Raw genomic sequence first — 21,667 nt, 5'->3', positions numbered from 1 at the left:
TCGCACCTTCCCCGTTTGCATTACATTTCTCATTTTTGTTCTCTATCTCAGAACGCTGCCAGAACCGTCCCCCTCCGAGGTCTCCCCAGCCTCATCAACCTCAATAAATTATATATTATTTTACTCACCTTGTCTCTTTCGTGATTCTGCATGTCGTGGGTCAAAAGACTCGACCACACCATGACAGAATCATCCAGCCAAAACACAGACCCACTCGCTGAATCACATCCGCCTGATCTCGCCACAACTCTGTCCCAACACGAGAGCTCCATTCGGTCCCTCCATGATCAGCAAGCTAACACCAATCAGCATTTGTTCCAACTGGAGAGTCTTATCCGGCAACTCCACGAAAAGATCTCTCCTCCTGCGCCTTCATCGGCTGCCCAAGAAACCCCCGTTCAAACGCTTCCAACGTCTCGTCTGCACTTCCGGGTCCCAGAATCCTCCCCATCTGTCACCTACAGCGGTGAGCCTGAGCAGGTACGGGGTTTTCTGTTTCAGTGCACGTTACATTTTGAAACCTACCCTGAAGTGTTTTGCACTGATCAGATAAAAATTTTGCACATAATTGGTCTGCTTCGGGGCCGTGCATTACAATGGGCGGAGGCTAGAGGCAGAGACCCGTCATTCATTAAAGGTACACTGCGCAAATTCCTGTCAGAATTTAAACTAACTTTTGACCACACAGAAACCCCAGCAGAAATATCGAGGACCATCTGGAACCTTAAACAAGGTAAACAAACAGTTCAGGATTTTGCCATAAGTTTCAGGACGCTGGCCACTACTTCCAGTATGGATGCCGACTCATTGAAGGGAGCATTCACCCAGGCTCTCAGTGAGAGAATTCAGGATCAGCTCGCGTACTGTCCTGAACCAGAGAACCTGGAGGACCTAATCAGTCTTGCAGTACGGATAGAGAAGAGGCTTAAGACTCATCAACCACGTTCCCAACAGTGTTTCCAGCCACTTCATCCCAACACGCCGACCCACTCATCGCCACCAGTCAGCCCAGCCTCGGCCCCAACCAACCAGGGGGAGCCCATGCAGATAGGCCGGGCCGGTCTGACTCCGGAGGAGAAGCAGCGTCGGATCACCTCTCGGCTGTGTCTTTATTGTGGGCTGTCCGGACATTTCCTGATCAACTGCCCCGTTCGTCCAAAAGGGAGAGCCCACCAGTAGGACAGAGATTATTGGTGGGTGGAAATCTTGATTCTAAGAGATCTCGGTGCCTGTTAACCTGTTTCATCCTTTTTAACCAGCAGAGTATTCCCGCTAAAGCCCTAGTGGACTCCGGGTGCGAGAGGAACCTGCTTGACCTGAACATCGTGGATCAACTTAAAATACCCACGACGCCCCTGTCCAACCCCATCAGAGTCTCATCACTGGAGGGCAGCTCCCTAACCACTATTACTCACCAAACAGTACCCATCAAGCTGCAGGTTTTGGGTAACCACCATGAAACATTGTCATTTTTTGTTTTTCCCTCACCCCAGTCACCTATTGTCCTGGGACATGACTGGCTCACTACCCACAACCCTCACATTGATTGGAGGACCAGCCAGATACTTTCTTGGAGTCCGTTTTGTCTCTCTCACTGTCTCTTATCTGCTAATCTGTCCTCCCAGGCTCCGGCACCCGTACCCCCCACTCCTCCTGACCTGTCTCTAATACCCCCTGAATACCACGACCTGCAAGCAGTTTTCTGTAAGGACCGAGCAGCCTCACTACCTCCTCATCGACCGTAAGACTGCTGCATCGATCTCCTCCAAGGAGCCACTCTACCTTCCAGCAGACTGTACAACCTGTCCAAGCCTGAACGAGAGTGTATGGCCACCTATATCTCTGAGTCCTTGGCTGCAGGCATCATTCGCCCATCCACTTCTCCACTTGGAGCCGGCTTCTTCTTTGTGTCTAAGAAGGATGGATCCCTGCGCCCCTGCATTGATTACAGAGGGCTCAACCAAATCACGGTAAAAAACAAATATCCATTACCCCTGCTATCCTCAACTTTTGACCCAGTCCAGAATGCAACCATTTTCACTAAACTGGACCTACGAAATGCCTACCACCTCGTCAGGATCCGGGAGGGAGACGAGTGGAAGACGGCCTTCAAGTCTCCCCTGGGTCATTTCGAGTATCTCGTCATGCCCTTCGGCCTTACCAACGCACCCGCCGTTTTTCAATCCCTGGTAAACTCCGTTTTAAGTGATTACATAAATAAATTTGTTACCGTATACCTGGATGACATATTGATCTTCTCCAACACCCCATCTGAACACTACCAACATGTCCGAGCAGTCCTGCAACGCCTCCTTGAAAACCGCCTTTTTGTTAAAGCGGAGAAATGTGTGTTCCATGCCCCTTCAGTCAAGTTCCTGGGTTTCATTCTGGAGAGTGGGCGCTTACGGACAGATCCCGAGAAGGTGGAAGCGGTCCGAGAATGGCCAACCCCTACCACCCGCAAGCAATTGCAGCGTTTCCTCGGCTTCGCCAATTTCTACCGATGTTTTATTCGTGGCTACAGTCAAGTGGCCTCACCACTCACCCAGTTGACCTCCACTAAACACCCTTTTGTCTGGTCTGAGGCTGCAAACAACGCCTTTCTTGAGTTGAAGGACCGTTTCACTCAAGCCCCCGTCCTCTCTCGCCCCGACCCTGCTCGCCAGTTTACCCTTGAAGTGGACGCTTCCGATTCGGGTGTAGGTGCCGTTCTCTCTCAAATCTCCCCCTCTGATAACCAACTTCATCCCTGTGCCTTTTTCTCTAGAAAACTGACCCTGGCGGAGAAAAACTATGATGTGGGGGACCGGGAACTGCTAGCGGTGAAATTGGCCCTTGAGGAGTGGCGCCATTGGCTGGAGGGAGCTGAGCACCCCATAGTGATCTGGACTGACCATAAGAACCTTGCCTATCTCAAGGAGGCTAAAAGACTAAACCCCAGGCAATCTCGCTGGTCTCTGTTCTTCACCCGGTTCAATTTTGTCATCTCTTTTCGTCCAGGCACAAAGAACGTCAAACCCGACGCCCTGTCCCGACAATATGCATCCGACAAGGATCAAGAACCTGCAACCATCCTTCCTTCATCCTGTGTGCTCGGGGCAATCACCTGGGAGATCACACAGAAGGTCCTGGATGCCCAAGGAACGGACCCCGGCCCAGGTAAAGGACCGCCCCACAAGCTATATGTGCCCCAGCAGGTCCGAAGCGCTGTAATCCACTGGGCCCACACAGCTAGATTCTCTGTCCACCCGGGAGTGGCCCGCACCCTCGCTCTGATCCGCCGGTCCTTCTGGTGGCCATCCATGTTCAAGGACATCAAGGAGTACGTCAAGGCTTGTCAGGTCTGTGCCCGCAATAAATCAGAGAACCAGCCTCCCGCCGGACTACTCCGTCCCCTTTCCATTCCCTCTCGTCCCTGGTCTCACATCGCCCTCGATTTTGTCACCGGTCTACCCCCCTCAAAGGGATTCTCAGTCATACTTACCATCATTGACAGATTCTCTAAGGCTTGTCATTTCTTCCCACTAAAATCTCTGCCTTCCTCCTCAGTAACCGCTGAACTTCTGGTCAAGCACGTCTTCCGACTTCACGGCATCCCGGACGAGATCTTGTCCGACCGTGGCCCCCAGTTCCTCTCGAGAGTCTGGAAGGAGTTTGCTGCCTCCCTGGGAGCCACGGTTTCTCTGAGCTCCGATTACCACCCCCAAACTAACGGCCAGTGTGAGCGGCTCAACCAGGAGCTCGAAGCCATGCTCCATTGTGTGTGCTCCGCCAGCCCTTCCAGCTGGAGTACCCAACTGCCCTGGATTGAGTATGCTCACAACACCCACATTTCCTCAGCTACAGGTCAGTCACCTTTCGAATCATCTCTGGGCTACCAACCTCCACTTTTCCCTTCAGATCTTCCCCCCACTATCACAGTACCCCAGTTCATTCGCAGAGCAAAAAGGACGTGGACCCAGACCCGTGCGGCCCTCCAGCGAACTGCCGATCGCAACTGACGGTTGGCAGACCGCCACCGTCGTCCCGCTCCTCCTTACACTGTTGGGCAACAGGTCTGGCTGTCAACCAGAGACATTAAATTGAAGGACACAAGCAAGAAGCTCTCTCCCCGGTTTATCGGTCCCTACTCCATCAGCAAAGTCATCAACCCTTGGTCAGTTCGTCTCTCGCTGCCCTCCTCCCTGAAGGTCCACCCTGTTTTTCACGTCTCCCTCCTTAAGCCCGTCTCATCGAGTCCATTGTGTCCTTCCCCAGCCCCTGCTCCTCCTCCTGTTCGTCTGTCTAACGGCGATCTCGGTTATCGTGTCCGGCGCCTCCTTGAGGCCAGACCCCGCGGTCGGGGCCGCCAGTTCTTGGTCGATTGGGTGGGCTATGGTCCGGAACATCGGCAATGGATTCCAGCGTCTTGGATCGACGACCCGTCCCTCATCCGGGACTTTGATGCAGCGCGGTCCTCCTCCTCCTCCTCCTCTGCCTGGCCGCCGGGTGGCGGTCTTTGAGGGGGGGGGGGGGGGGGGGGGGTACTGTCACAATGGGTGTAGCTAACTGCTCTGAGTTTTCCTGTTTGCAGGTGGGTGCGCCCGGAGAGCAGCTGCTGCAAATTCCCTCATCAGCTCGCAGGGGATTTAAGGAGCGGTGTGACAATTCACCAGTGCTGGATGATTACTCACATTGGGTAGTTTACTACAGCTCTAGACCTGTTTCGGATTATTCTGCATCCTGTTCTGCCTGTTTTAAGCCTCGTCATCATCTGTCCCGTTCCTCCATTCTCCCGCCCAGGTACTCTCATTATCTGCCTGTTACCAGCTCTTCAACCTGCACTCTCACCAGTTACTACCCGGAGCCTCTGGATCTCCTGCCCACCAGCCACACCGCTTCTCTTGGCCGCCTGCTCTCCTGCGCTCACCTGCCCACTCTTGGAACCGGTGCTCAGCTCCCAGCCTCCTCCACCAGCTACCACTCAGACCTGACACGCCCTCCTCTCCGCGCTCCACTACCTTCCTGGAATCCGTAAGCCTCTATTCGATCGCACCTTCCCCGTTTGCATTACATTTCTCATTTTTGTTCTCTATCTTAGAACGCTGCCAGAACCGTCCCCCTCCGACGTCTCCCCAGCCTCATCAACCTCAATAAATTATATATTATTTTACTCACCTTGTCTCTTTCGTGATTCTGCATGTCGTGGGTCAAAAGACTCGACCACACCATGTCAGACAGAGTTTTTTTTAAATGTGGTGGTGTGGATGCAAGTTTTTGGAGGGGCGGATATTCATTTTAAAAAAAAACCGGCTACGTGTGGAGTAGGCCTAAATGAGAGACGTCCATCCCTGGACCTAATGAGCATGTGTCCAGCATGTTTTAGAGGTTTCTCTGCTTCTTACCTGATTATTAGCAGCCTTCTGCAGAGCTTGATAGTGTTCTGAACAGATAATTTTTTCTGAGAATGTTGGATAATTGTGTTCAAGTCAAAATGAACTTGATTCTATTGTTTCAGTGTTGCATAAATTCTCTGAAGGTGTCTCTGGCATGCTGCATTGCTGAGATTATGATGGATGGATCTAGTGGTAACCCTGAAGAAATTACAATGGTGAAGGGGCGGCACGATGACCCTGCACAGCAAGTTTCTGCGTGGAGCTTGAATGATCTTTTTGTGTGCTGCCATGGGATTTCTCCTGGAGCTCCACCTTCCTCCCACAGCTCCAGAAATACATGTTTTCCCATAAACATTTCCATCAAAACTGATCTCTGACCTAATACCAAAACAAGATAAGACAAAACATGTTGATTTATGTTTTTATGATGCAACACTGTCCAATAGCTGCGAAGATACTTTTATTTGAAATGCATTTCCACTTTTCTAGGAACCTGGTTGACATTTTTAACTCTATGTTTTCATTACAGGAACAAGAGCCAAAACAGATTGCCAGGGTTAAAAAAAAAACAACTAAAAACAGCTCTGGCAGAGAAGAAAAAAATTTAAATCTACCCAGAAGTTCACATTTTAGCTGAAATGCATCAAACTACAACAATATTTTAGGGTATTTTCTGGGTCAAACTGTAATATATATATATATATATATATATATATATATATATATATATATATATATATATATATATATATATATATATATTTCCAAAACATTGCAATATTCCCATCTAGATATTGGATTTGCAAGACATTTAATGCATACAATACAATAGCTGCTGCCTGCTGAGAAAATACATCCCAAAAATCCGGACTAGTTTTTTGAATGATGTTTAGTATGTGTTTCAGGTGCAAACAAGGATGGGCTATTTTCATAATAGACCCTGAGTCCAGGAAGTGTGCGGGTGATGACCCCACCAGTGTTTCATGCACAAGGTAATTGGTACTTTTCTTAGCTGGTGAGAGTTTGTAATCAGATCTTGAACAAAAAACTTAAGCCTAAATCATCGACATAAAAATATAGGCCTAAATACAATTTACTGTCTTCCAGATTCACAACAGAACTGAAAGTATAAACACACATTACAAACATCCGCATGTACCTCAAGACATCTACAACATTTATAAAAAGCATTTTTCGTTTGAATTTAACAAGAAATTCGTGTTAATCAATTATACAGGTAAGCTGTAGTTTTGAGGCGCATGACAACGTTTACGACTCTTATTTTGAAAGGAAAAAAGAAAAACTTCCGACTTCCGCTGTAAACACTGCTGCTGCAGAAGTAGACAAAGACAACCTTTTTTCTCAATTAAAACACACTCAGAATCCCCGGTTACGGTTTATTTGTTTTTATTTTTTTAATAGGAACAAACACAATCGTCTTCTGGACCATAACTGTGCTCGTCTACTGAGATAAGTAACTACTTTCGACTTTATTCTTTTATATTCTGCTTAAAACGTTTTACATTTTTATTTCATTTTTCGGCCCTTTTATCGTTTTGTGCGTCTTGAGCCGATACGCCAGCCACTACGTAAACCCTTTAAATTAAACAGATGTATGAGGTTTTTAATAATAATTTAATAATAATTCATACAGTAAATGAGACGTATTTGAAAAACATATGTAAGATAAAGCAGTAAGCATTAATTTATATAAGTGTAAAGTGAAAAACCGTCATTTAGGCGAATCGCTGTCCACACCTCCTCCAGTCGCGCGCACACACACAAACGCGTGCAAGTAGCATCACTATTGGGTGGTGCAAGACAGGCTAGTGCGCATGTTTTCATGTGTGTACTGTACGGTGTAACGGGGTAGGGCTTCATCAGTGCATGGGTTGATGCTCAGCTGGAGGAAAGGCGACGATTTAATCAATTAAAAATAGATAAAAGGCTGTACATCGGACATATCGACAAATCAGGCGGCATCATGAGCAAAGTGCAAGGTGGGATGAAATGTGTGAAATATCTCCTCTTCGTCTTCAACTTCATCTTTTGGGTGAGTCTGCGCTCCAAATGAATTTTGTCTGTACAGTCTGATGCGTCTGCGTTTATTTACTGCTACAGGAAAAGGTGCAGATTTGAGTTCTAATGTTATGCTTTATTTGTGGTGGGAATGATGATCTGCCTCTTTATTTGTGTTGTTTACATTTTGGTAGTATTGTTTAGGTTTTTATTTTTATTAAGGCCTATTTATTGAGAGGAGCCTAATTTAGGTATAAACACCTTGCCTCCACTCACCTGCTGACCAATCCAGAAATGTGGTGACCATTATGATCAATATAGTCATTATTTGACCTATTGAACCCCGTTTAAAAAAAAACACCATTCGTGTAATATTACAGAGCCTGAAAGCCCTGTATGGTGATTGATCTTGAATGTAATGGGCCCTGGTCCTTTAGCTGTTTAGTTATCAGAGCGGCTGCTGCTACTTTTCCATCACAGACTCTGTCCCTGCTTTGCCACTGTGCAGGGGCTTTCCTGCTGCAGCTCTGGGATGGGCTCATCTGTTTTTAGGAGGAACAGGGTACACGTCTTTGTTTTGGTCTGATGGGTTTGATGAATGGAGCTCTTCTGCAGATCCACTTTGATTCCACTCTGCAGCTACTCATGCATATTTAGTGGAAATGTTTTTAAGCATGTGCTTTTGAACACTTTGAGCTTGCAGATACTTTTACCCTAACCCATTATGGATTCTGGGTGCGCAACAGACCTTTCCATTTAGTCTGATTTCTGTTTTTGCTTATCTCCAGCTTCATTTGGTTACTGTAGATCACTAGATAATTGCTACGAACTGGTCAGTCCGTAAAAGGGATGTAAGTAGAAATAAATGAAGGCCAAAGAGTCTTTAGGTGTCAGCTGTTTAACTGTTAAACGATCCAGCATTTATCCACGTTTAAGAGGCTGCATTGACCCTGTGCTCTGTAAGATGATCTCTTGTGTCATCCAAACTGACAGCACCCTCTTTGTGCAGCAGTTTGGGGACTGAAAGCAGAGCTGTTGTGGTCTGAGCCAAAAGAGGCGTACAGTGCGCTGTCATTTTGGGGTGCAGAGCCAACTCCTCACATCTCGCAGCCAATGCCAGTGTGAGTTACATCATCAGGCGCTGTGAGGCTGGCACAGCCAGCGGCACGAAAGTACCGTGGAAGATGGACCACCAATAAACAGCCGTTCTGATGTGACGGTCTGTGTCGAAGCACGAGCTGCTGCTTCTTTTTTTATGCTCAAAGTTCTGGGAGGTGAAATCCTTCTGTGTTTAAATTATAATGAAAGGAAACCAAACAATTGGTGATTTAAAAGATTCAGTCTAAAGAAAAATGTTCCATTTTAGTTTTGTAAATATTAATTTTTATCTTAGGAATTCTCAGCTTTCCTGGCTGGTGCAACAAATAATTAATCTGAGGTGAGAGGAAAACGTTTTGTCAGGGTTTAGATCACTTTTGCCAGGGAGAAACCACGCAGCACCGAGGAGATAGTAGTCACTCAGGAGGTGAAGCATTAACATTCCTGGCAGGAGCTTGTTTTGAATAAACAGAAAGGAAAAGCCAGACAGTGAACATCAGCAGGCAAGAGCTCCACCTCCAGAATCTTAATCAACCAACCATTCAAGAAGGGACTTCACAGTGTAACTGTTACACATATTCATTTTTTTTATTTTGTCAAAGTTGTTGGATAAAACATTTTTCTGTATATAGTTATTTAAAATAATTAATGTCCTAATATTGGATGAGTCTGAAAAGGGTAGAATACCTTCTCCGGGTCAGGGATGAGGTCCTGCGGAGTGGAGGAGTTTAGGTATCTCAGGGTCTTGTTCACGAGTGAGGGTGAGATCGACCGGCGGATTGGTGCCGCGTCTGCAGTGATGCGGGCACGGTACCGATCTGTCGTGGTGAAGAGAGAGCTGCGCAGGAAGGCAAAGCTCTCTTTTTACCGTCGATCTACGTTCCTAACCTCATCTATGATCACGAGCTTTGGGTAGTGACCGGTCTGGGCCTCTCGGCTTAGGCTGCTGCCCCCACGACTCAACCATGGATAAGCTGATGAAAATGAACAGATAAAGAACACAAGGCCTTGTTTTATGTTCTATTGTCCCCAGCTGTCAGGCCTGTTGGTGCTGGCGGTGGGATTGTGGCTGAGGTTTGACCCAAACATAGTGGACCTCCTGACGGGCAATGACGCCCCCAACACCTTCTTCATAGGTACGTCACAATGTTTAGATTTCATATAAACTCACTTTGCATCCATGTCTTACAGAGTCAAACCATGTCTATGTTAATTATCTGTGATGGTCTTTAGAGAAATGAGTTTTGGTGTCTCTGTAACCATTAACTGCAGCAACATCTATTCAGACTTCATCGATCAAATTTATTAACCTGCAGCTCAAAGTCAAACGTGTTTGTAAAATATTTGATGGATTCTTTACAAACCAGGATTTACAGCGGGGGGGGGGGGGGGGGGGGGGGGTGTCCTTGTTCCAGTTATACGTGAAGGGCAGAATGCCTTTCCACTGCGAAAGTTGACAGTTTTCCATTGGGCAACACCTGCTTTCAAAGAACATCTCAAAAATAAGGAAGGAAAGACCAGAGTCTTTTATTGACTTAAAGCTTCTTTCCGGGGTATTTATCTTATTCGATGGCACCATCTAGTGGCTGACAAGCGTATCACACAAAAAATCTGTTGTTTTGTTTGTTTAAGATCGCAACTTCACATTTTTGTTTATAAATGTGCTTCTGTAGCTGACAGAGCTACAACACGTTGTTTTACGAGTATTATTCTCATGTCATGTTGTGCTTTCATGTATTTATATTTAGAGACTTGCTTGTCCGTGAAAAGTTCACCAACTTTGCATCAGCCGAGGTATTCCTTAAATGTGAAGCAAGTAAGTGGTAGTCTAACGCTATTGGTTAGTTCTGGTCGGCGCTCAGTTTCCTATTGCACAGAGCTCTGCGGGGCAGGGGGCGTGCTTAGCAAAGAAAAAAAAGACGTATCACTTACATTTTTTCACAGTACATGATGAGACAATCACTTTTACGGATCTCTGAAGAATCATACATCATTTCTGAAAGGGTAAAACTCTGGAAAGCAGATTTAAGCTAAAAGTAGTCAAGAATAGCAAATATAAAAAAAAATTAGATTTACAGTGGGTACAGAAAGTAAATGGTAAATGGCCTGTATTTGATATAGCACCTTCTAGAGTCCTGGAACCCCCCAAGGCGCTTTACAACACAATCAGTCATTCACCCATTCACACACACTTTCACACACTGGTGGGGATGAGCTACGATGTAGCTACAGCTGCCCTGGGGCGCACTGACAGAGGCGAGGCTGCCGAGCACTGGCGCCACCGGTCCCTCCGACCACCACCAGCAGGCAAGGTGGGTTAAGTGTCTTGCCCAAGGACACAACGACAGCGACAGACTGAGCGGGGCTCGAACCTGCAACCTTCCGATTACGGGGCGAGCACTAAACTCCTGTGCCACTGTCGCCCTCAAACTATTCAGAAGGTTCTTGTCTAGGGTATCCCTGAACTTAGCCGCATTCATCGTTCCCTTGATTGCAACCAGTTGTCCTACCTCTGCAGCTGAAAAACATCCCCACAGCAGGATGCTGCCACTGCCATGCTTCACTGTGGGGACTGTATTGGACAAGTGATGAGCTGTGCCTGGTTTTCTCCACACACACTGCTTAGAATTAGGGCCAAAAAGTTCTATCTCAGGTCTTTTAGCAAACCCCGTACAAGCTTTCGCATGTCCTGCAATGGGGAGAGGCTTCCGACAGGCCACTCTGCAGTAAAGCCCTGACCGGTGTAGGGCTGCAGTGATGGTTGACTTTCTACAAATTTCTCCCATCTTCTGACTGCATCTCTGGAGTTCAGCCACAGTGATATTTGGGTTCTTCTTTACTTCTCCTACCAAGGTTCTTCTTTCCCAGTTTGGCTGTATGGCCTGCTCTAGGAAGGATTCTGGTCATCCCAAACGATGGCCACTGTGCTCTTAGGAACTTTAAGTGCAGCAGAGATGTTTTTGTAACCATGGCCAGATCTGTGCCTTTCCACAATTCTGTCTCTGAGCTCTTCAGACAGTTCCTTTGACCTCATGATTCTCCCTTGCTCTGACCATGCATTGTGAGCTGTAAGGTCTTATCTAGGCTGGTGTGTGGCGTTCCTAATCAAGACCAATCAGTGTAATCACACACAGCTAGACTCCGATACGGGGTGCTGTGTGTACATTAATGGGGAATAAAATGAATTTATTTGATTTTAGCAAACTGTCGCAATATAATAAAGAGTGAAAAATTGATGTGGATCTGAGTACTTTCTGTACCCACTGTACAAGCCGCCACTTTAGCTCCTAACCTGGGCCCTCACTTATTAACCATACTTTTGCACACAAGACACATGTCATGCGTAGGGATGATTTTATGTATTGTGTGGTATTATTTTGCACTTGTGCATAGAAGTGTTCCAAAATAAAAGAACAGCTCTGACCATGCGTAGAAACAGCATCTAGTGGTAGAACAGGGGAACCGTAACACCGAAGGTCTCAGTCATCCACGCATGTTCCTCATGTAGAAATGATTTTTACTCATTCGGTAATGTCTGTGGAGAAAACGCTTTATCGCATAACTGGTGATAGAAGCTGTAGAAGACTAGTGCTGATGAAATCAAAAGTTGATTCTGAATCAATTCGTACAAAAATTCCAAGAATCTACAGTCAGGTCCATAAATATTGGGACATCGACACAATGCTAAAATTTTTGGCTCTATACACCACCACCATGGATGTCAAATTAAACGAACAAGATGTGCTTTAACTGCAGACTGTCCGCTTTTATTTGATGGTAGTTACATCCAAATCAGGTGAACGGTGTAGGAATTACAACAGTTTGCATATGTGCCTCCCACTTGTTAAGGGACCAAAAGTAATGGGACCATTGGCTTCTCAGCTGTTCCATGGCCAGTTGTGTGTAATTCCCTCATTATCCCAATTACAATGAGCAGATAAAAGGTCCAGAGTTCATTTCAAGTGTGCTATTTGCATTTGGAATCTGTTGCTGTCAACTGTCAAGATGAGATCCAAAGAGCTGTCACTGTCAGTGAGGCAAGCCATCATTAGGCTGGAAAAACAAAAGAAACCTATCAGAGAGATAGCAAAAACATTAGGCGTGACCAAAACAACAGTTTTGAACATTCTCAAAAAGAAGGAACGCACCGGTGAGCTCAGCAACACCAAAAGACCCGGAAGACCACAGAAAACAACTGTGGTGGATGACCGAATAAACCAGGGAAACCTGGTGAAGAAAACACCCTTCACAACAGTTGGCCAGATCAAGAACACTCTCCAGGAGGTAGGTGCATCTGTGTCAAAGTCAACAATCAAGAGAAGACTCCACCAGTGTGAATACAGAGGGTTCACCACAAGATGTAAACCATTGGTGAGTCCCAATAACAGGAAGGCCAGATTCGAGTTTGCCAAACAACATCTAAAAAAGCCTTCACAGTTCTGGAACAACATCCTATGGACGGATGAGACCAAGATCCACTTGTACCAGAGTGATGGGAAGAGAAGAGTATGGAGACGGAAAGGAACTGCTCATGATCCTAAGCATACCACCTCATCAGTGAAGCATGGTGCTGGAAGTGTCATGGCGTGGGCATGTATGGCTGCCAGTGGAACTGGCTCTCTTGTATTTATTGATGATGTGACTGCTGACAAAAGCAGCACGATGAATTCTGAAGTGTTCTGGGCAATATTATCTGCTCATATTCAGCCAAATGCCTCAGAACTCATTGGACGGCGCTTCACAGTGCAGATGGACAATGACCCAAAGCATACTGCAAAAGCAACCAAAGAGTTTTTGAAGGGAAAGAAGTGGACTGTTTTGCAATGGCCAAGTCAGTCACCTGACCTGAATCCGACTGAGCATGCATTTCACTTGCTGAAGACAACACTGAAGGGAAAATGCCCCAGGAACAAGCAGGAACTGAAGACTGTTGCAGTAGAGGCCTGGCAGAGCATCACCAGGGATTAAACCCAACATCTGGTGATGTCTATGTGTTCCAGACTTCAGGCTGTAATTGACTGCAAAGGATTTGCAACCAAGAATTGAAATGTGTAAGTTTGATTTATGGTTCTTATTCTGTCTCGTTACTTTTGGTCCCTTAACAAGTGGGAGGCACATATGCAAACTGTTGTAATCCCTACACCGTTCACCTGATTTGGATGTAAATACCCTCAAATAAAAGCTGACAGTCTGTAGTCTTGTTCGTTTCATTTGATTTCCATTGTGGTGGTACACAGAGCCAAAAATGTTAGCATTGTGTCGATGTCCCAATATTTATGGACAGGACTGTAAATGAATTGATTAATAAGTCCAAACAAAGATAAATTTCGACTAGGGATGCATGAATACCACTTTTTTCTAAACCGATACGATACCGATACTTGGATCTGAGTACTCGCCGATACTGATTACAGATTGGAAAATAGGAAAAGAGATAGGAAAAGACTGATAGGTAGATAAAAAATAAAATATATTAGTAGAAATGATCACAAAACTAAAATATGAGATGAACAGAAATGACAAGTTACAGTTAAGCCACTTTCAGGCAACCGCATTGGTATCGGTTCCTGGTATCAGTTAACTTTTACCGATACAGATACCAATATCGAAATGACAGATACCGTCAAAATTAGGAATGATACCAGTATCTGTATCGGTGCTTCCCTAATTTTGGTGGTGTAGCCCATCGTCCACAGGAACATGACGATGTACAGCATCAAAATCTATTCTTTCAAAAACCTCCACCTAAGGTGAAGATTTGCAAATTCTCCATCGTCGGCATTTGCTTGTTTACGTTAATAACTGGGTTTTTAGGACGATGTTAAGGAAAGTTACTGCCTGCCACCTAACCCTGAACCACACGTGTGTTTGGTCTAAATGTGCTGTAGGCTCATGTTTATTTTAATCCTGAACTTCTTCACAACAGGCCAGCTGCACTCGTGTGTCCTTTCTCACTGAAGGTGAAACTGGTTATAGGGAACCGTGGAAAACAAACATTAACATCATTACTTTTAGATTAATGTTGAATGCCCGCGTCGCCTTGTAATGTTAAACACTTTACATAATTTTTTTTTCATAAGTTTTTGTCAGATGTGAAGACAATGAGCACTGCTGGCTGATGTGTAAAACAGTGTAAACTTCAAACATGTAAAGTGTTGAATATTATTCACACTTATTCAACATTAAGGTTTCATTCACAAGTTTCACTTCTTCTAATCAGCTTGTGTGGGTTTTCATGTTAAAAATAACCACAGGATTAAGAGATTAAACCCAAAGAAACACAATTTTAATCAAATTAGGCTTGAAAAAGAATCCCGAGGTTCCACTTTCTTGTACAAATACACAAACAATCGTGTCTTCCTCTAAAGGGGAGCGTCAGAAGATAATAAAAACCAGTTTCAATTTGATGCAGCTGTGTTCACTCTATGTTCGCTTTGTGGAGGTTTTTGCTAGTGATAAATGACGAGCTCTGTCTGAAACAGCGTGTCACTTTGAGCCTATTTCAGGTGGCATTTGAATGCAGGAAGATGAGTTTCTTTGCAAATCCCCATCTAAAACAGACAGCAGCTTATCAAAACATACAGTAGACAAGACCAACAGTCTTCATTGTTGGGCTGTCGATACAGTGGCCCTCTTCATGTCTCGCTCTGTGTAGGAGCGAAGGATCAGACAGAAGCCTGTTCTTGTTGCTCCCATTTAGACCATGACGTAAAATGGTGACTTCACTTCATCAGATCCCCGCAGCGCTGACATGGAGCTGGTCGAGTCTCTCAGGACACGAGCAGCAGGTTGGGTGTGTCGGAGGCAGGACGCTACACTGACTGTAAAGAGATCGTAAAACAAAATATTTTACAAGAGCAGCTTGTGAAAGTGTCATAAAGAAAGTAGCACAGATCATGTTTAGTGACGCTCCTTAAAAAGTCTGATGCACTGAACTCACATAGCAGAAATAGGTTTTATTATCTGTTCATGTAATGCAAAAGAGATGAATCTGTTTTATTTTGACATGCAAATGTCTTAGAACCAATGCTTCATAAGTAAAAAACATTAAATTATCAACATTATTTTAGTTTTATTTCTGGACCCTACAAAAATGAGAAACTACAAATAAATGTAGTTTTAACTTGGATCCAAAAGGCAGCATCACTTTCTGCATTCAAACGTGTTTTAAATACGATCCATCGTCCATTAAACTGCGAGAATCGGAGACCGCATTTAAAAGAAATAAGGAGTATTTCATTCTCATTTAATTTGAATGTTTGATAAAAGTTTATGGCTGGGGGTGCTGATTCCTAGCAAATGGTAGCCACCCACCCCCCCACCCCCACCCCCACCCCCACGACCCAGCTTTTCACTCTATCTGTAAGTAAGAGCCCAGACACCCTGCAGAGAAAACTCATTTTGGCCGCTTGTATCTGCACTGTCGGTCACTACCCAAAGCTCGTGACCATAGGTGAGGGTAGGAACGTAGATCAAAATGTCTTAAATGTTTTTTATCTGCTTTAGTGACAGTGAATGGGGCTTTGCAGAGGAAGATGCAGGACAAAAGCTATCGCTACAAAAATAGACATGAAAAATCTGTCCTCATGCACATTGTTTTTTTATTTTTTGGAGTGAAGGATGCATAAATTTAGGTGTATTGGGTATTCATGCTTGAGCAGCAAACTAAACCAGTTGGTGTCTGCCAGCGTTGCATGTGTAGATTTTAAACAAGAGCTTGGCTTGCTGCAGGTTCTCTTGGGGTCGATGCACAAAAATAACCTGCTTCAGAAACCTGGAGAAGCAGAAGAGCACAGTGATTAAACTTCTGCCAGTAAATCTATGCAGTGATACCGATCTCTTCCTCGCTGCAGTTACAATATTAGTAACAGTTCATGTTCTACCAAGTTATCTTGATTTGAGGCTTTAAAGATCTCATGGAGCCTGACTGAGTGGGAGTATGATTGCAGGAGACAGAGCACAATCGTTAATGAGTCGTGTGATGCTGCTCCTTCATTTATAGAGGCACAGGCCTCGAACTGCCGGCGACGTTTACCTGTAAGCAAGGGCAAAAGGCACTGACACCAAAAACAGGACAAAGTGGCAGCACTCCCTGTGGAGGACTCACTTTCCATGCTGTCACCTCTTCACAGTCCTGTGTGTAAACAACCAGTGTGTGTGTGTGTGTGTGTGTGTGTGTGTGTGTGTGTGTGTGTGTGTGTGTGTGTGTGTGTGTGTGTGTGTGTGTGTGTGTGTGTGTGTGTGTGTGTGTGTGTGTAAGGTAGGGACAGAGATAATCCAGGCGTTTACGTTTACTAATCTGGGTTTTTAACTGATGCCTGTTATGAAAAACACAAATGTGACTTGGCAGATGTTTCTGGATTTACTGAGGAAGTTTTCCTAAGAGGAGAATAAAACAAGCATGTTTAGTTTTTGTGTTTACACCTTTTCCAAACAGTGGGAGCGTTCTTGGCTGGTTTGATTTTTCCATTGCTAAAGCAGACGGTTTGCTTTGAAGCTGCCTCCTCCAGGTCAGCAGCCTCCTCACCTCATCTTTACCTCCCCTTTTATTCGACAGCAGGAAAAACAACAGCTTGCATTGCACCCATGTGGATTAATTAAATTGCCGCCGAGGCTGCTGTATGTCACCGATTAGGCTGTTAGCAAGGCGCTCGGGGACCATCCTGGTGTTTAGTTACAATGCAGAGGACTCGGTAGTGAAGGCTGGGAGTAAAGGCAGGGGAGATGACGCGGGCTCCAGGGCAGCAGAAATGGCCACACTCTGCAGCCATCGAACAGTCCAAATCTGATTTGCCATTTTATGAGACAGATGGTGTCTGTTGCACTGCCTGGCTGTGCAGGAGCAGGAATGGATGAAGTCTCTGGAACTGGAAACCACACTAATGCATCAAAAGACTGGAAACCTTGTTTGTCTGTGGATTTTCCAGCTCCAATAGATTTGGTTCTCATTTAATTATGACCCAGAACAGACTCGGCCCAAGCGTAGACACGACGGACAGCTGCGGGGATGATATCTGATGATATTCAGAGGAGGAACGTGTTTGATGTTCTGGTTGTACATGCCTATCTGCAATATTTTACACAATACATGACCAGCGAAGCTCTCAACCTCCTCTCGTCCAAGCTGTAAAATACACAAAGATTCAGAATCAGAAGGGTTTTGTAGCCGTATAAGCAAGAAATCACAACATTAGGAAATTGCTGCAGTACTTGGTGCAAAAAAGAAAGATAAAAATAAGAGATAAGCAAAGGAGTGGGCTGTGAGGAAAGGGGTTTCTCTTTTACCTGTCCTCCTGTTATTTACACACAACAAAGGACCTTTTGATCATTTCTCCTTCCGTTTGGGTTACGGTGCCACCTTCAGCCCAAGCTTTGAACTGTACACCTTCCATGATTTTCTCATGTTTTACAGAGAAACACTAAATGATCCAGCTGTTTGTGTCTGTCCACAGCTGTGTACATCCTCCTCGGTGCAGGAGGGCTGATGATGCTGGTGGGTTTCTTTGGCTGCTTCGGGGCCGTGCGTGAGTCTCAGTGTCTTCTTACCTTGGTGAGTGATGTCGCATCACATCTCCCCCTGTACTAAGGTGCAGTTTGAATTCTTACAAGTATAGATCACATCATTTGAAACATTTAGAAAGTAAACTACAGTACAGTAAAGTATTCCCTCTCATAGATTTATTGTGGTTTTTTTAATGACACTTCAGCCAATTTACTACCAGAATTTCATCCATTCATTATCATCCGCTTATCCGGATGTTACGACCCTGACATGAGATGGTGCAAATGTGAAGGAGGGGGTAACATGAGGCTTGCAAATGGAGGAAATTCATTATGTTTTATTTGAAATAAAAGGGCACTAAACGACATTTTCAACAAATGGAGGACGTTGTAAAACAATGCCTATAACAAACACATATTCTGGTTAATATAATCAAGGAGCTCCTTAAACAAATTAATTACAAAAAAAAAAATCAAAATCATTTAACCGAACGACCGGTTACGCAAAGTCGGAAAAAGCCAAAAACCGACGATGATCGGGAACACCATTTAAACTGACTTCTCAGCTGTTGTTGACAACCACATGACCAAGGGTTTTTCAAAGTTAACAGTAGTAACTAAACTACATGAACAAGAATTACACAAAGTTAGCATTAGTTAACAAACCCACATGATCACATGAAGAAAAGGGCTTCGAAGGCCTGGAGAACAACAGCAACCATGAACTGTTGTCTCCCTGAACAGCAGGTGGATCCAGCCTTTTATCGCTGATGTGCCTCACAAGGGTGATAACGGTCAGCTGTGCTCCTCAGAGGCCTGCAGCAGGAGAGGAGGAGGGTGGCGTACCGGCCAGAGTCCACAGAGCAGAGTGGGGACAAAAGAAGAAGCCTGGCTTGTAGATTTTAAAAAGGACAGACTGAGGTCCATAGCACTGGAGTCGGGTCGCGGGGGCACAATCTCGTTCTTTTGGTCACTGCCCAAAGTTCGTGACCATAAGTGAGGGTTGGAACCTGGTTGGAACGTAGATCTACCAGTAAATCGAGAGCTTCGCCTTGCGGTTCAGCTCTCTCTTCACCACGACAGACTGGTACAACACCTGCATCACAGCAGACGCAGCACCAATCCACCTATTGATCTTACGATCCATCTTTACCTCGCTCGTGAACCGTGAGACACTTAAACTCCTCCACTTGAGGCAGGACCTCATTCCTGACCTGGATAAAGCATTAGGCTCTTTTCAGATTCAAAAACCATGGTCTTGGGTTAAGTGGAGCTGCTTCATACTCAGCTGCAAACCGCTCTTTCTGCCAGACTTGTGGGGTTAAAAAAACAACACTTCAATAGAACTGGTCTGTAAACCAAAAGGGCTCAAAAAAGTTAAGTTTCAGGTCAGAGGTCATGATTCAACAAAGCGTCCCAAGGCCTGTCTCACATTACTTTAAAACCATCCCAGAATTTTGGGAAAAATGTGTGGGCAGACGAGACAGGCGATGTAAAACTGGTACTGAACATCAGCCAGCAGTAAAACACGGTGGTGGTGGGATGATGGTCTGGGTCCCATTTATGGCTTCAGGATCTGGAGTAATTCCAAGTTGTCTTTTTTCCAGCTAAAGCTTTAATTCAGAGAGGATTTAATACCTTTTTGTAAGGTTTAAAGGTTTGTTTCTCTGTCACCTGTGGCACAACCAAAAATACACTCAGTGTTCTTTTAAATGTAATAATAATAATAAAAGCTGAATTAGCATTTTATTAACTGCATTCCTCATATTTCCTTCCAATAAACATCAAAGTATTAAAAGCATTCTCAAAATCTGAATCTTTTAAAAAGTAAAACTGAAACTAGGAAAATTCTGTGTTTTTCAAAAGCAGAAACTAAGAACTGTTACCAGTAAAACAAAACTTTTTGTCCCTGCAGTTCTTTGCTTCCCTTCTGATAATCTTTGGAGCGGAGATCACGGCTGGTGTGTTTGGATTCATGAACAAAGAACAGGTGAAGGGAGTCAAAAACATCATCTCACTTTTCCAAACAGGAAACGTGCATTTAAAAAAACTGTTTTTACATTTTTTAATGTTGTATTATTATTATTATTTTTAATAAAAGATCACAGAAGAAATCCAGAAGTTTTACAGCAGCGCCGTTGCTGATGACAACTCTTTAAACGGCACTGAAATCGCGAACCTTTACCACAAAGTTGTAAGTAAAACTTCTGGTGACGTTTTTGTTCGTCTCCGTTGGCAGCAACTCAAACGTGTGCACGTTTTTGTTCTGTGTTTACAGCTAAACTGTTGTGGTGGCACAACTTCAGACACGAGTCAGACGTTGTGTGAAGCTTTTCCAGAAGGAACCCCGGTGAGTGTTCCTTCTCGCTGTGATTCATCTCAGAGCCACATGGTGGCAGCAGAGCACCAGACTGGATCTGTGACCATCTCCTGGTTTTGTGTCTCTTTAGGACTGTCTGACTGCAATATCTGATTTCTTCAATGAAAAGCTGTACATCATTGGATACATAGGGATTGGGATCGCTGGAGTAATGGTGAGAATCAGCAAAACATCTTGAGCTTTAACATAGAAAAGGAACCATTTCACACACTTGAACCTTTCTGCTGTGTTTATTTAAGGCTCATATATCTGTTCTCAGATCCTGGGCATGATCTTCAGTATGGTCCTGTGCTGTGCCATCAGGAACACCAGGGAGGTTATATAGATGGTGCGTTGATCTCCTCCACCGCCAAGCAACAACCACACCCCTACACGCTCACACGTCCCTTTATGATCAATATACCTGAAGGGAACCACCAAAGTTATGTTCCGATGGCATTCCTTATGGTCCGGACTGAAGAGGAGACCACATTCAACACAATACGCTGGATAATTATCTTCGCCCCTTCCTCCTGAGTCCACCAGCACTCAAGCCCTGATGTACTCCTCGCTCCTCTCCATGACTAAAGCTTAGCTTTTAGCTCGACTCCGTGACATTCCTCACTCTTAACATGTTTCTGTCAGACCGCCGTTTCTCTGCAGAGGCTGCCGTGCCGCATCGTAGCTACAACGTGTTACATGAAGCCTTTTATGACGCAGGAATGTTGGGTTGGAGGAGTATTGATGTAAATAGAGACAACTTGGCTCTTAACTCTTTGCAGTTTCTTGTTTTTTTAGACCTAATGCTCCTCACGTCTTATGTGCTTAAGTGTTTTGAGGACTAGCCCGCCTTTTGCAGGGAGGATTTCCATGACGTGCCTACTTGACCGTTATAGTCGCAGTCAAACCTCCAACTACTGAAATATTTATCTGTTTCTTGTCATTTTGATGAGTGTGCTTCCTTCTGCCCCCCCACTATCAAGTATTTCTACTATAAAGCACAATAGAAGGTGTATAGATGTGATGTAGGATATGGGGGTCTGGTGATAAGCTGGCCTTTTTGTAAATCTCCAAATTTGTGTGAGAGGTTTTCGTGAACTTGTGGAGCTTTTCTCAAGCACGTTTAAACAGTAACAGTGAAGCTAGTTTGCATTTTGTATTGAGTTTTTGTGACTGTACATTTATTTGGTGTGCCAATAAGATGTAAAATTTCCAATAATATAGTTTTTTCATACAGTTAACAACAATAAACAAATACTGGGTGCTTTTATCACCGGTGTCATGCGTTTTGCTTCTGCTGGTTGTTTGGAAAGCT

At 44.7% G+C, this 21,667-nt stretch overlaps 1 protein-coding gene across 1 annotated transcript; it reads left to right on the top strand.

The window, feature by feature from the left end:
- The first annotated feature begins 6,706 nt into the window (after positions 1-6,706).
- Positions 6,707-21,622, top strand: tspan2a (tetraspanin 2a). Its single transcript, XM_015958644.3, has 8 exons — positions 6,707-7,428; positions 9,526-9,628; positions 17,945-18,042; positions 19,909-19,983; positions 20,095-20,187; positions 20,272-20,343; positions 20,444-20,527; positions 20,633-21,622. Exons 1-8 carry the CDS (start codon positions 7,360-7,362, stop codon positions 20,696-20,698), a joined length of 660 nt encoding a protein of 219 aa, XP_015814130.1. The 5' UTR covers positions 6,707-7,359; the 3' UTR covers positions 20,699-21,622.
- Positions 21,623-21,667: the final 45 nt, after the last annotated feature.

Source organism: Nothobranchius furzeri, chromosome 3 (genome assembly GCF_043380555.1).
Source record: "Nothobranchius furzeri strain GRZ-AD chromosome 3, NfurGRZ-RIMD1, whole genome shotgun sequence".
Lineage (NCBI taxonomy): Eukaryota > Metazoa > Chordata > Actinopteri > Cyprinodontiformes > Nothobranchiidae > Nothobranchius > Nothobranchius furzeri.
The sequence above is the reverse complement of the archived record's forward strand: the minus strand, read 5'-3'. Positions and strand labels throughout refer to the sequence as shown.

Coding starts and splice junctions, on each gene's coding strand:
- tspan2a (XM_015958644.3), top strand. CDS start 7,360: ATGAGCAAAGTGCAAGGTGGGATGAAATGTGTGAAATATCTCCTCTTC. Junction 20,188..20,271: donor CGAACCTTTACCACAAAGTT/GTAAGTAAAACT, acceptor CTGTGTTTACAG/CTAAACTGTTGTGGTGGCAC. Junction 20,528..20,632: donor TTGGGATCGCTGGAGTAATG/GTGAGAATCAGC, acceptor ATCTGTTCTCAG/ATCCTGGGCATGATCTTCAG.